The sequence below is a fragment of the Mus pahari genome, chromosome 5 (genome assembly GCF_900095145.1).
Source record: "Mus pahari chromosome 5, PAHARI_EIJ_v1.1, whole genome shotgun sequence".
NCBI classification, from domain to species: Eukaryota; Metazoa; Chordata; class Mammalia; order Rodentia; family Muridae; genus Mus; species Mus pahari.
In genome coordinates, this window is record NC_034594.1 from 137,037,453 (window position 1) to 137,053,593 (window position 16,141).

The 16,141-nt window shown below is 41.9% G+C and overlaps 1 protein-coding gene across 6 annotated transcripts in view; it reads left to right on the forward strand.

Moving 5' to 3' along the window:
* Positions 1–16,141, forward strand: part of Nme7 (NME/NM23 family member 7) — a 123,889-nt gene that overhangs the window by 3,743 nt on the left and 104,005 nt on the right. For 2 of the 6 annotated variants that reach the window (XM_021197750.1, XM_029538318.1), the window contains exon 3: positions 2,273–2,358. The exons of 1 other annotated variant lie outside the window; for it this stretch is intronic. In XM_021197750.1, the coding sequence (XP_021053409.1) occupies positions 2,299–2,358 (60 nt within the window). In that variant the 5' untranslated portion in view covers positions 2,273–2,298. 3 more of the 6 variants (XM_021197751.1, XM_029538320.1, XM_029538321.1) reach the window with 3 other exon arrangements.

Sequence of the window (16,141 nt, forward strand, 5' to 3'; positions counted from 1 at the left end):
ATGTTTTGGGGGCTGGTGAGATGGCCCAGAGGTTAAGAGCACTGACTGCTCTTCCAGAGGTCCTGAGTTCAATTCCCAGCAACCACATGGTGGCTCACAGCCATCTGTAATGGATCTGATGCCCTCTTCTGGTGTGTGTCTGAAGACAGCTACAGTGTACTCAAATACATAAAATAAGTAAATAATTCTTTTAAACAATTTTTGTTTTTCCTCACTTAGCAGGAACCTTGTATGTTTTTTTTTTTTTTTTTTTCTGGCTGAGTTTTAAGAATGACAGTTTACCTTTTTATTTTCTCTGATTGAGTCAATCCGTGTTTTAATCTATTCCATTATCACTCTATATAATAAATACATCTCATACACACCCATTGTTTCCTTAGAATAAATTAGAAAGGTAATAACTAAGTTTAGGGTCATGTGTATTTTTAAGATTTTGATATGCTGCCAAGCTAACTGCAGGAAAGTTTCATCAATGTATACCAATGTGTACTCTGCCTGCAGAATACCAGGGTTGCTGCTTTCCTAACTCTCAGAATTGCTGTTCTGCACAGTACATACATACATACATACATACATACATACATACATACATCTAACAGTAGATTTCATCTTTTCCTAAGAAGGCCTCTTGCTCTTCTTAGGATATTGAGAAAGATCACAGATTCCTGCATGTTACATACATGAAAGTAACTGCTAATGTAATATTTGCCTGTAATTGTTTTTTATATCTCTCATGAGATATTGGAATTTGAAGTGTGCTGTCTGTGTAAGATGAGGATGCTGAAAGCTGGCTTCAGACTTCCTTACTCACGCAGATGACCCGCCCTCTCTTTTCTATCTGTTTGGAAGAGGCTGCTTGTTGCTGTGGCAGGCCCTGTGGAGTCAGAACTGTGTTTCCCACTCTCTCTTGTAGTCCTGGCCTCAGCACTGACCAATGAGGCAGACCCTGGGGGATCTTTGGGGGCCCTCATCTTCTCATCCATGAAATCAGAAAGCTGCTATTTATCCTGATTACCCTAGGGCACTTCATAAACTATCCAATGTACTATCCAAATGGAGTATATTGTTTTCATATTAACTAGACTATTTCCTACTGAGAAGGAAATAGTTGGGGTAGATGGAAAGGGATTAAAATCTAAAACAAGCTTCAGAAGTAGCTATTCGAAGCTGCAAGGATTCGTGACTACTTTTACTATTGAGAAATTTACTTTCATATATTAAATTAATTTTGCCTCAAGTTCTCTTACAGATTCATTTTCCCAGTGGAAGCAGTTTTAAACCAGAGAAAAGAGAAGATTAGAACTAGGGGGTCTTGGTTTTGAGTTGAGTTTTAAGAACCCACAGGGTCCGGTAGATGGCCACACACCCACTGATGAATGTACCACCTGCTGGACTTGGCATGCTACTAAAGGAGAAGGGAACTGAGGTTGAGAGGGGCTAGGAGCTGGGGGTCGATCTGGGAGGAGTTAGAGGGGGGAATGTAGAATGAATATGATCAATATACATTGTATGAAATTGTCATAGAATTAATTGAAATATATTTTAACAGAACACTTTTGGTTTGGGGGAATAGGGCAGGTAAACATGCCTCATTTTATCAGGCCTTACATCTGATATCTATGGTTTCCTGCTCCGTTTAAATGGATTAATTGTGAGTATTTGCTTCTGTGGCTTGTAGTTCTTTGGTTTAGTTTTCAGTGACATTTGATCCTGAATATACATCAAGAGTGTTCAGACCCCCTGAGAGGCTATGATTTCATTGATCAAGTCATGCTCATGACACAGTGTTTTGTAGCACTGTGTCTCACTGTACTGGGGCCTTTACATTTTCTCTGTCCCTGTGCAGCCAGTTGTAAAGGGGATGGTATGAATATATAGGGTGGAGTACTTCACGGTCACGTACTCTAAGTGTCTTGAATATGTCTGCATTCACCAGTGCTCATTATAAGAAATATTTCTCTGATTCAGAATGAGAGTAGCATTTGTCTGTGGATATAAATGTAAGGGTTTAGAAGACAACTTGGCACTGCCAGTTTAGCTAGGCAACAGTAAGAAGTTCCCCTCCTTAGCCGTGGCTCTGACCTGGGCTTACAGTACCTGGCATGAGTTCCCTCTTGGTAGGCAGGCCTGGAAACTGACCCGAATGCTTGGTTTCCCGCTAATGGTTGGGCTGTTGTTGCAGTGATGAGCACATCTCACCTGCGGGTTGGCATTGCAGTTCGTGGGATCATCCTGTGGAGATTGATGGTTATCGATGCCTTCTCTTCCCCAGCAGCCGGCGTTGCATCCTCGGGCAGGATGAGAGCCTGTCAGCAGGGAAGAAGTTCCAGTTTGGTTTCTCCATATATGGCACCCAAGGTGTGTAGTGTCTTCAGCAATAGAGCCTTATCGACTAACTGCTGAACAGCCAAGAGGAATGGCAAGAGCCGGTATTTGTGTGGAGAGCCTGTGGGATCTCTCCGACCTACAGCGTAAACAGAAGCATCCCACAGCTGGCGTGAGACTTTTGTTTAATAACCCTGACTATTAGGCGCCTACGTCTACTTGTTTTGTTATAGACAAGTATTAAGAGAAGTTTCAGAAACCGAGGAGCACAGAGGAGAGACTAATCACTATGAGATAAGGTTAATTTTTGTTTATTGTTTTTTTTTTTTTTTTTGGTCCAATGATGAAGACCAAACCCAGCACCTTGTGCTTGCGAGGCAAACCCCCTACTCCCAAATCCCCAAGCTAAGAAATGTTAATTAAAAATTACAAAGTTAGCTAATGTTATAGCTTTTCCTGTGTTACTTTTATTCAGTGAGTTTTATGCTTTCTTTAACATATGAATATATATAAATCCAAAGTGAAAGTTGGTGCATTTTAATGCCAACATCAATCCCTAAATTTACTAGAAGGCATCTAGAGACAGTAGGACACCATATTGTTATGGATCAATGTTAGAATTCAGCTTTGTTGTCTGTATAGTGATGTGCTCAATAGACTGCGTCTGTCTGTCTGTCTATCTGTCTGTCTGTCTCTCTAAAAATCTGTGGCTAACCATACTTTTTTTTTCCTTTTGAGGCACAGTCTGTGGTTTTATATTTGCATACACTCACATGGCACCTCAGCAGGAGGCAGACAGCCCTGTCTGCCCTTCTAAAACAGTACACACACACACACACCACACCCCCCACACACACCCCCGCTTCTCCATCCTGCTCCCTTTCTCCATCTCTTTCCATCTTAGTGCCTGACAGAAACACGACAAAGCAGCAGTCGTTTCAAAAACAAGGATGTCCTTGAAATTTTGTAGTTTTTCTCTTTCATGTCAGTGAGGAGGTTTAAGTAATGCACAGTGTCTCTGGGGGGTGCTATTGTAGGCACAGAGGAGATCATTCTGCACTGTTGGCGCACAGAGAGGGCGGACATCTAAAGAAGAGTGCTGCGAAGAGGTAGTTGAGAAGAAAGGAGAGCAAGTTGACTTTCCATGCGTATCTGTGCTGGTCATTTGCTAGAAACGAGGGCAGAGAAGGGTTTCTTGTCAGGCCTAGCTGGTCCTGTGGAAAACCAAGTCTAGATCAGAGGCAGCAGATGTTTATTCTGAGAGCAGTCTGGCTTCATCTACGCGCAGTCACTGTTATATTTCTACTCTGTGCTGCCCACTGTTCCAGACAAGCTTCAAACTCCTAAGGAACTAAAACGGCTGAGCTTGGAGAGATACACAGTTTTATGGGGAGAAAGGATATGATATAATATGATATGATATGATATGATACCAGGTTTTTCTAATCACGAGAAAGGAAACACCTTGTAAGGCTGTGGAGTGAGGAATACAGAAAGGGCTGGCATTGGATAATCAGGGAAGCCCCTCTCCAGTCTCTCGAGGGAGAATGGGCTGGTCAGAGAATCAGTCCTCTGGCTAAAGATCCTGCGGTAGCAACACTGTATGGACTGAGCAGGCTGTGTGTATACGCATAAGGACACACACGTATGCATAAGGACACACATGCCTAACAGTAAAGAAAAAGATGCCTTTAATTTGAAAGAAAACAAGGGAGTGGTTTATAGGATGGTTTGGAGGGAGGAGCGCGAAGGGGGAGATAATGTGATTATAAGGACAAAAATTAAAACAATTACAGCGTGGGTGAAGGGGGGGTCATCTAGGACAGTGGTTCTCAACCTGTGGGTCCTGACCCCCTTTGGCAAACCTTTGTCTTCAAAAATATTTACAGTACAATTCATGACGGTAGCAAAATTACAGTTATGAAGTAGCAATGAAAATAATTTTATGGTTGGGGATCACCACAACATGAGGGACTGTATAGAAGGGTTGTGGCATCAGGAAGGTTGAGTTAGAGCTCCAGGGTACAGCCAGGTCAGTCAGACCGAAACTGTAGTGAGGATCGGGGTGGTCGTCGGTGAGAAGAGGTGCGGGACCTGGAGAACTTAGACCCAGTGTGGCATGGCACTGTAACACCTTAGGAGTGGAGGGGACTTCAGGTTTTTCTAATTCTGATGATTCTGAAACTGAGATCGTCACCTAATGCGTAGTAGAGTGTGAGCTCTAAACTGTGAATAGCAATAGGCCCATAAAACAGTATGCAGGGGGCCACTGGAGAGATGGCTTCCGGGTGACATGGGTTAATTTGCCAGCACGCGGGGCAGCCGGCTCTGATTCCAGCTCTGGGATCTGACGCCCCTGCTGGTCTCTACAGGCACTGCATGTGCTACAGAGACATCCACATCCATAAAATAAAACTGAATACAGTCTCAAAAGTGCAGTGATACGTGTACACACCGAGGATAATAATTATTTCATAGAGGTTGCTTTTTACTTCTGCTGTTGTGGTGGTGATGGTGGTGGTGGTGTGTGTGTGTTGGTTCTAGTGGAAACTGTAATTCATATACTTGATTGATATTTTTAAAAAACATGTTCATGATCTCCGAATCTAGTCTAGTCCCCAAATTTAAGGATAAACAAGCTGAGACACACTTGGAGGCGATGTGTGTCACGGCAGTATGCTTGTTGTTTGCCATCCACTGGCTGTGTACACTTCCTGTGTATACCCAGCTGATCCCGTACTGAATTGGTTCTGGTTTCTCCATGAAGGGAAAGAGTTAAAAGCTGAAAACAGATTTTACACACACACACACACACACACACACACACACACACACTAAATCTTTATACCACCAAGAAAGTTATTCTTGAGGTAGCTAATAGAACCTTTATTTTTAAATTGTTTTCCTCTCATATAATTGACTTAGGTTTTAGGGGGCGCGTGAGGAGAGTCGTCTGTTATTCACCCTCCATGACAGTAGATGTTGAGCCTGATAATTAATTTATCAGTGGCTAAAAACCAAGGCTTCAAACTTGTTTGAGAATAACCTGGGGAAATGACCAAAAATAATCGGACTAATCATTTTTAATGTGAGGGATTAGGCATTGTTGGCCTGACCTGGCATGAAGATGCTGTAGTAGAACCGAAAGACAGCCTCTTTCTTTCCCTTATGAACTGGAACGGGAGGGAAGCCTGGTGCTCCTTGGAGTTCCTGTCTGCCTGCTGCTGAGGACTTAGCTGTGTCTGCAGCTCTTTGAGAAGTGATATCCTGATTTTGTGAACACTCAAGGTGAAGGTACAGCTCCAGTGGAGCCCAGGTTGGGTTTTCACTTTTATTTTTTTTAATTTATAGCTCTGTATAGTTTCTAAAGTGCCCTAGTTAGGGTGAAGATGTTTAACGTTTTATTGAATTCTAGAAATGACTCTGCGGCTTTCTGGTGGCTGTGCAGTGAATGACACATTACTTTTGTTTTTAAACCTTCAATTCCCAGAAGAAAGAGTGAAACATACCGTTTTTTTTTTTTTACAAAAATTTATGACTCACCTGTTGCTACTTGACTAGAACTTTTGCAAGTTTGCTATGATTTAGCTCATAATCGCAGGACTAAATTGGTGAGCACATAGAGTGGTTGGTTGTGTGACCCAGCTTTGGTGACATGTTGTAACCACAGTGAGCACTAGGTGGCGCTCCTCCATCACTGGATAGCGTTCTTTCAGGCTGGATGTCCATTCTGGATCTTTCTCAGTGCTTCTTCATTTCATTGGTGTTCATATTGGTGTGGCACTCAGTAGAAGTCAGGATTGCACAGAACCACTGATTATGTCTCATAAAGTGAAAGATTTTAAAAAGAAAGAAGCCAATGTGAACAATGAATTCTACTGTTGGATTAAACTTGAAAATGCTCTTTGTCTTACAAGAAAAGTGAGGCTTCAACACGAAATAATATCCGAGTTGTGTGAGGTTACCTAGGCGAGCATGAAAGAAAACTCTGCCCTAATACGTATGTCTTCAGGTAGACTCTGGCAGTCAGTGTTATTAACACGTGCTGGCATACAAAGGCGTTTCTCGCTGTAGAAGGATGTCTGTGTTCATAGCTTCTCAATCCCTTGTCTGTTTACCATCAACACACACACCATCTTCTCCAGTCATGAATATTCAAACACCCTTCACTCCTGGCAGCAATGCAAACAGAGTCAGGAGGGACTTGTAGCCAGTGCCCAGTGGTGATTGCTGCAGCGCATGCCAGTCCACGAGTGCATTTGCTTTCTGCAGCATTTGGCACCTAAGACTGGGTCTTGCTGTGCACACTCTTGCAGGGGCTGGGCAGGATTGGGGATGAGCTACAGGTACCCTCTGTGGCACACATTTCCTAACCAGTGGAAACAGTGTTCTGAGAAGAGCAGAGCCTTCTCTCTGCACAGACGTTAGACCCGTTTGTGAATGACACTGCTTATCTATGCCATCAACTCCTAGAGAGAAAAATGAATAGAGGAATAGGAAGGGTTGAACTTGCTAAAAGTGCGAAGGTCAGTTTAAGCACCACAGTGGAGACAGGCTTCCTTCCCAGTGGACCCACGCTTCCTACGCCAGCTTCAGGTTGTGGCGTCTTTTTGTTTCTTGAACTCCATCTTCCCCATCAGAGCTCTATACTTTTTATCTCCCTGGACCATTTTTCTCCTAGGTCTCTACATGACTGGCTTCTTTGTCCCGGCCTGGTATTGTCTTAGAGAGACCTTAACTGTCTCTCCTAGTTGAAGGGCAGGTTCCTCACCTCTTTTACCTAAACTTTATCATGTATGCTTATTCCCTTGTCCTTAGAGCATTTATCATGACAAGTATTCTATTGTTTGTTTTTACATTCTATGCGAAGTATGAAGAGAGATAGGAAATGAATACATATGGTGTATATTAATAGAGCCCTGTCCATTTTGAACCTTCTAAGTGACTGTTGTAGTGCCTGACAAAGAGAAGTCATTAATATTTTTATTAAGCAAATGAAAGAAATAAGTCCAACTTTTAAGAATGCCTACCTTTCCCTTTGTGCCTACTTGTGGATACATATTTCCATACTTGTGGAAAGTTATTCATATATTTACTCAAAAAGTATTGTGTTGCATTTTCTATACACTGCTATTTACTATACTATACATACACTACACATGTAGTCCTTTCAGATGCAGCCTTGAGCCAAACAGACATTTTAGCAGGGGAAGGAACTCTACAGTCAGCGACTGTTGCATGAGGACAGTAAGTGCTACTGGGAGAATGAGTGCGGGTTGTTGTGAGCAGTGAGCGCTCCTGGTGGTGGATAGGACTTGAAGGAGGTGGCCAAGGTCTCTCTCATAGAGAAGAAGATGAAAGTGGAGCAGGGTTGGGGATGAAAAAGAATGAGCCATGAGATGTTTGAGGGTGACATCCCAGGAAGTAGGTAGGAGCGGTGGTGGGAAGGCTCGTGGGTGCATACAAAGAATTATGTGCCTAGGGCAAAGTCCGCAAGAGTGACCGTAGTGGGAGGTCATCACAGTCAGGACAGATCTCGCAGGGTTTGGTTGAAATGGAGACACTTCATATCCGTGCACTAGAAGACTTGATATTCCAATGGGGTAAATAGACTGAGTGCATTCTCTGTTAAACTCCCAGAGCCTATTTGTGCAGAAACTGAGATGGTAACAGGAAGTACTGAAGTTAGCCGAGGCGGTATTTTATGTGTGTGCATGAATGGAGGTGAAGAGGCCAGAGGTCAACACTGGGTGTCTGCCTCATTTATTTCCCATCTTATCTTCTGAGTTTATGTCTTTCTCTGAACCTGGAACTCACTGAAAGACTGGGTTGGTTGGTTAGCAAGCCTCAGAGATTTGGCTACCCATCTCTACCTCCCAAGTGCTAGAATTACAGGTATGTGCTGCCATACCCAGTTACTTGTGTGCTAGGCACCAGACTTGCTTTTCATGCTTGCATGTTAAGTATTTTACCTGAGCTATCTCCTGAGTCCCAGCCAAGATAATTGCTTAAAAATATGAAATTGGAAGATTTGCCTTTCCTGAATGAAAAAGGTGTAAAGTTTCTGTTTTAGACAGTGTGATGCAGCCCGGGGATAGTTAGATTTCGTGATGAGTGGAACAGAGTTCAGAGCCCAGAGGTAAACTCTTGGCAATAAACCGATTTTTAACAAAAATGTCAGGACCATTCAGTGAGAAAAAAAGGAGTATTTGCAAGTTATTGCTGGGATAATTGAATATTTGCATTTCAAGGATCAATTTAGACTCCTAAGTAGCTCAAAAAAAAAAAAAAAAAAAAAAAAGATCATAGACCCAAATATAAAACCCCAAATGGGAAATCTCTTACAATGAAGGTCTACATTTGTGCAGTATTGTGTCAAGCAAAGCTTTCTTGAATATGACATCAAAACCACAAATCACCAACAGTCCTGGTGAAATATTCTAGAATGGCAAATGTGACCCAGGGGTTCTTCTAGAGTACCGCTTCTAGATCCCAGCTGGACACAGGGGTGGATATCTGCAGGGAGGAAGCAGGATAAGGGCTGAGTTACAAAGGCGTGGGCAGTTAGAGAAACTGACAGGAGCTACTGCAGGTAGCAGCAGGAGGGACTGGCAAGAGCAGAGGGCTTATCACGGTGCAAGAGGAGAACTGCCAGAGACCTGATAGAGCGGAGGGCTGTCTGACACGAGCTGTGGCCTCAGAGGAGCCCAGCAACTAAACTGGATCTGACTGGGAGCTCAGAAAGTAAACACCTCACCCCAGTGTTCTTCCTTGATCCAGCCGTTGTCTCCTCCCAGCAAATCCATGGGAAAGATGGAGCATAAATAGTCTGTGGTGAAGTTCATGACGATTCCTTCCTGCCCAGGTCCCGGGCTGACTGCAGGCATCTGACTGAGGGTCTGGAGGGACAAATGGAAAATGTCCAGCACATACATTTCCAGGCCTAGTGGTGTGATGGTTAAAGGGAGACAAAACATACTCACCCCCGGTGTGCATATGACCTTGACAATTGTAAAGCTCAGACATATTGGTATTTTCTTGGCTATTACGTGGTTTATGGTTGAACTGGAGTCAATTCTGTAATTGAATATTGAATATAAATAGTATATAATTACTTAAGAATTATTGTGCTACATATATTTAGATCCAGCATTTTTGTTTTGTCTCATATCCGTTTCTTCTCTTAGTTTTGAGCTTAGTTGATAGATGTCAAGCATTCCCTAAGGGTAGTCTTTGCCCTGGTTTTACCTAACACCACGTCAACTGTGTTCTGTAAGGTGCTAGCCAGGGAACATGGGTAAGGGGCCTGAGGTGGAGGAGGAGGAGCTTTAGATTCTTTCCAGAAAACATATCAAAAATCTTTTTGAGCCTTTTAAAATATTGAATATTTGATTTTTGCCATTTTACCAAGATCTATCTATCGTACTTGTATTTCCTTCTTTGGATCTTTATTCCAGTATTTGTTTAATGTTTCAAAGGTCTCAGAAGTACACATGCCAGTAAGGACTTTCAAAAGAAATGATAGTCACTATCTTCTATAAGCCTGTAATCTGGTTATAAAGAGAATTTTAATTGCATAAGCACACCAGATGACAAGCCAGTGCTGTTCTGTGGGAAATTCGTCTGTCCCACAAGGAAACAAGGGTCCTTGTAAAGCAGAGCTGTGTAACAAGTCACAGAGCTCTTGCCAAGTCACTTGTCTGCATTTCTGTTCCCTCATTGTTAATGTCCCTTTGATATCTGGGCCTCTGTGAAAACTGAATCACAAGTCCAGAAATCCCGACTCCAGATGGGCTGGAGTTGGTGTGGCAAGACTTGACAGCAGTTTGCTTTAAGATGTCTCAGGCAGGTTTGCCCTTGATTTGCCAAGAGCTTTCCCTTGATACAAGTCTGTAAAGTTGCCTATTCACACGGCAGGCAGTGAGCTCAGAAGTCAAGAGATTTTTTTTTTTTCAAAAGATGGGGCTCAAGAAGAAAAAGGTTTAAAAACAAACTTCCTTTCTGGATGGGTGCTCACTGTGGCCCTGGTTCTTTGCTTTTCTCCTCTCTACTCTTTAAGAAGTGTGAGCATTCAGTAGCGTCACAGTTGGGGGAAACACGCGAGCGAGTTTGGATACTGAGTTTTCGGTTTGGTTTGGTTTTCTGTCTTTTTGAGACAGTTGTCTCAGCTGGTTGCCCAGGCTGGCCTGGAGCTCCCGGTGGAGCCCAGGCTGGCTTTGAACTTGTGATCTTCCTGCCTCTGCCTTCAGGGTACTGCTGTCACGCTTTTGTTTAAACCATAAAATGCAAACTGCTCTTGAACTGGAGCTTGACTCCCCCAGTGTTTGCGTTTTAGGAGAGCATCTTGTAAAGGCCAGGTATAAAACAGCTTCCAGTACACTCTGGCTCGGCCGCTGCGGTTCCATTCCCTGGCTTATCGTGCAGTATCTAAGGTAGGAACTGCTGGCTGAGCTGCTTGCTGTGCCTGCTATTACATTTTTAATGAGTCACTGTATTCTCGGAATGCTCAGGGCAAAATGAAGTTTGTTCTTCGGAACCACTTTTTACTCTCCCTTACTGGAAGCAGCTGGCTGGAATGGGCAGGTCTCAGGTGCTACAACTTCAGATGCAGCTGGGTAAAGCCCTTCACGGGCGGTACAGGCACAGACGAGAGGCTCAGGCTAGTTTAATAGCCTGTTGAACTGTAACTTTTATTGCCTCAGAGTTTAATGAAGCCACACAGTAGCCGATTTATTTGTTAAGTCAGATAAGGAGCTAGTGCTGATTCTAACTATGCAGATTCTGAGAATCCAAGTTTTAGTGAGTTGAAGACGTTGCTCCATGATGCAGTATATACCACTTGGCTATGATATAGACGAGAAACATTTATGTCTTGCTACCTCTTGTAAAATATTTTTCTTGAAATAGAGCAATAAAATGCCAATGTGTAATAAAATATGTGTACATTCAGCGTTGTTAGGTTTGTGTCTGAGAACATGACTGGATTTATGCTTCGGTGTTCTTGTTTTTGCTACAGTGGAGGATTAAGGGGACAGAGTATGGTTGCCAGAACTGAAGATGCGTGTGCGTGGGCATGTGTGCAGGTCCGAGGATCACTCTCCAGAGTCATTTCTCTCTCTCTCTCTCTCTCTCTCTCTCTCTCTCTCTCTCTCTCTCTCTCTTGAACATTCTCAGAGTTGCTGACATTATTGGGGGGTAGTGGAAAACTTTTTGAGAATGTTCAAGAAATAATTAACTTTTGTCATTTCTTACTTTTAAAATATTTTTGAGTGCTAGCAATGCATCTTTTCTCAGTTAAGTCTAAGCTCCTTCAGCCATCTTAGTCAGCTTTATAAACATTTTCAGTTCCCATCCTGGATGCCCAACCCATCAGATTTGCATATAAATAGCTTTCGGTGTTGCTCTTTGGACAGTGACCCTTTGCATGTACATAATTATTAAATGTGTAAGCAGCATTGTTCACAGTTCTAGCCCTCCAGCTCCTGGGCACTGCATCGGGCGTGCATGGGATGAGAGACAGGCATGGGACTTCAGTTTTAACAGATGAATTGTTTCTGAAAAATAGGTTAGTTTGGATAGCACTCTGTTACTGTTTTAAGGACAAAAATTCCCACGCATTGTTCCTCTGGATACATTGCTTAGTAACATTAGTGCTGTGTCATGGGATTCCGTGCCAGTAAGTGCTTCAAGATGAAATAAAGACATTTCCAAACATCCACTGTAGTTTTGAACTCACATTGCTACACCTTGCTATTTACTGTTTGTATTAAATTCTCTCTCTCTCTCTCTCTCTCTCTCTCTCTCTCTCTCTCTCTCTCTCTCTCGTATGCTTTTCTCTCCCATGAACTGAGTTTCACTTACTGGCTTCATAGAATTTTGTATCAAACTTAGGCAATGATGAATTTCATAAAGACATTTTTTTTTATTAAAAAAGTATCATGTCCTTTAACTATATTCATTGCCCACCCCCCGCTTTGCCTTCCCTCTCTTTCTGTTCCCAAATAGTTCTCTTTCTACTTTTGATAGAGAAGGAAAAGGAAAAGAAGAGGGAGGATATCTAAGTTCTCATATAAAAGAAAAAAAAATGCAATGTTTGTCTTTCTGGTTCTTGCTTGTTTTCCATTATGGGAAGGCCTCCAGTCTAACTTACCAAACAACATAATTTTACTCTTCTCTGTGGTTGAATAAAACTTCATGTGTATTCATACTTTCTTTTGTTTATTGATTTCTTCGTTGAGAGACACTAGGCTAATCTACCTCTTGGTGCTTGTCAGTGATGCCACAACAAGCACGGGTAGTTGCGGGCGTTCATTCGTTTACTTGTTTCCTTTTGGTTTTCTGAGACAAGGTGTGACTGCATGGCCTTGGCTCACTTGGAACTTGCTATGTAGACAAAGCTAGCTTCTAACTCACAGAGATCTTCATGTCTCTTAACTGCCGGGATTAAAAGCTTGTATCACCACTCCTGACAGACGAGGTATTTCTGTCGTGTGTGGGTTCAGATTCCTTTGTGTATCTTAAATAACATTGCCAGAAACATTGAAAGTAAGAGCAGATCAGAGCCATTCTTCCTAGGATGGAGGCCACACTGATGGGCTATAGTGAGTGCCGATTCCTTCTTATGCCTGTATCCTGTTTTCTCCAGAGTACCTGGTAGGCAGACCACCTTTCTCTCTTCCTTTCCCCGCTCTCTGTTGGCTCATCAGAACTCTTTATTTTTATCCTTGTTTTGATTCGGAGTTTTTGATATCTGGACAAAATACTGATTTTTGGCATCAGACACAACTTTGTTTGAAAGTCCAAGTCTGGTTTTGGTCTAGCTGTTTGACCCAGGAAGCACTGAACCTCTGTTTTCACATGGGTGGAATGTAGGGAGAAGCCAAAACTGCAGCCATGTTTTGAGGATTATTAGCTGTATACATACAAAACTCACTGCCATAGTGTTAGCTGATCTCATTCTACCTCCACCCACATACTCAATGTAATATTTGATTCTAATCACTTGGGAGAAATAAATAAGATTTTAAGAGATTTGCTAAAATAGTAGTAGTTTATAGAGCACTAAGACCCTAATAAAAGCCACCGGATAGGCAGTGGACCTCGCTGATTTAAGAAAGGTGCTGGTAGTTGGCGTCCTCATCCTGAAACAATAATAACCTCCCTCTTCCCCTCCCTGATTTTGCCTTCTCTTGATGGCGTTTGGTCCTTAAGAGTGATGCTGTCAGTGTGTTGCTACACTTACTCCTTATTTTTAATTCTTCTCTGCTCTCTTGAGGCTTCATCAGAATATCAGGTCCTGGGAAAGCATAAGGAATTTTAATTAGGGTTTTGTTACATCAGAAAAGTGTATTAACATGGCTTGTCTTGAGAAGTGTAATTTATAATGGCTAACTTAAGAGAATTAATCTTCCACAGGAATGACCCCCTAATTGGTTATCCAGTGCCAAGTGGTCCAACCTAAAATCATATATAGACAAGTGACACTGAATGAACTCAGCAGCTTGTATTTATCCTAGATGTATACATGTAACAATAATAATTAAAGGAAAAGAATAAAATTTGAGAGCTATTGGGAGATGTTGGAGGAAGAAGGATGATGTAATACTTAATTAAAAATTAAAAAAATAGATAATTTGTAATGCAGTAATTCCTTAAAGTTTTACTTCACATATAGTAATTTATTTGAAAAGAATTTTGCATGCTTTATTTTTGATACCAGAAATCTTTGAACTGAAATGCTGTACATATTTATTCCTTTTAAATAAGATATAAATCATTTTGTCCTAAACCTTGGTAGAGTTCTTAGGTTCCTGTTTGGCCCCGTAAACACAGCTGTAATTATTTTTAAGTTTTAGGGTAGCTATGTGGCACTAGGCTCTCTGTTTTAGATAAATACACTGCTAATATGTGCAGTATATAATGTGACTTTAAAGTTTATGCTGGCATAAGCTTTGTGTAACTCCAACACTTAAAAAGCAGAGGCAGAGACAATCAGCAGTCCCACCCGTGGCTGTATGATGACTGAGGCTATATGAGGCCCTGTCTCTAAATAGTATATTACAATTTAAAATCCATAGAACATCAACTATGTGAATGTGAAGGCTTTGCTATTTTCATAACACCTTTGATTTCTGTGTGAAGCCAAAACACAGCAGTTACTTTCTCATAGCTATAATTTGTTCTTAGGAATTTCATATCGATTAGTGTTATTAATGATTTTTTTCTCAATATGAAATGCCTTGCCTATTTTGTAAGTTCAAAGTATAAAACAAATCATTATATAACTGATGGAATTACACAATTTAAAAAGAAAATTGCTACCCAATTATTAGAATCTGTGATTGTGTGAGCTTCCCCCAGATGCACAGACAGAGCCTCCTTCAGTTTACCTGCTGTGATGTGTGTTCTGCAGCTCACAACCCCCCCAGGGACTTATGTGCATGGGGCATAATTATATTCAGCTGGGAGCTCAGGAAGTCGCTGGCATCTCAGATGAAGATCTGATGTCCCTCCTCCCATGCTCCTTCTGTGACGGAACATCAACAGGCCTCCTCAGGATGCTGGAGTGGTCCCAGCTGCTTTGACTAATGAGGAGCTGGCGGGTATGCAGGAGCTCAGTGTTCCGTAGCCACCCTGCTTCTGATTCAGCCTCTTTTAAGAAACAGTTTTGGGCTTAGCTAGTGAATGAGCCTGAATTTAATCCCACCACTATCAAAACCAAAACAATTTTTAAAAAATGCAGAATTTTTAAAAATATAATGTAATGCTTGAATATTCTCTATAAAGTATTTCTGAGAGAAACTGAAATGTTCAGTGAAGGTGGAATGAGATTATTCCTGTAACCATCGGACACATTATGGAACTAACTCAGGGTGGCTCTCTGGGTGTCCTACAAGAATCAGTTTCTCCTGGAGTTCATCTCCAAGGCCAGATCTCGAGAAAGCAGAGTGCAGTTCCGGGGTTTGGCTCAGTCACATGACAAGCTTTGTGATGTTCTGCTGGTTGAGTGTATCCTCTGGAACTCAGTTTCTTTATCTATGAAATGAAGGGTTTGTACAAAGCCAAACCAAACATTGCCATCACCTAGAAAATGAGAAATCATGGTTTGTTTTTTGATAGACTTGGCTCAATAAAATTGAAAAGTAAAATTTTTAAAAATTTTAAAATGAGTATGGTCTGTGAGTGTGTGTGTGTGTGTGTGTGTGTGTGTGTGTGTGTGTATGTGTGTGTTTCACTGAGACAAGTCATGGTTATAGAGGAAATTGGCTATTTTTTCCAGATGACACACAGGGTACCTCTCTGCCTATCGTTTCTATTGTAAACTCCGTCAAAACTATTCAGGCCTGATGTGGTGGCGCACACCTTTAATCCCAGCACTTGGGAGGCAGAGGCAGAGGCAGGCGAGTTTCTGAGTTTGAGGTCAGCCTGGTCTACAGAGTGAGTTCAGGACAGTCAGGGCTACACAGAGAAACCCTGTCTCGAATAAAACAAAACAAAACAAAACAAAACAAAAACACAAAAAACAAAGTAAAACAAGAAACAAAACAAACAAAAACCAAAACTGGAAGAATCCATATCTGAGAGCTTAGGAGTGTCTGAAAACAGTGGAGATGATCTTGTCAGTTGTTCTGTTTGGTGTTTCCTTATCAGAGAGGAATAAACAGAGGCCTGTCTTGCTTCTGTTTCTCAGAGGTGGACACTTTCCCCTGCCGTTTTTACAAGATGATACTGCTGTGAAACTACTGAGAGGAGAGACACTTACACATTTGCGCAATAGTCTACACTTGCTAAACTCCCAAGTTTAAGATATTAATGC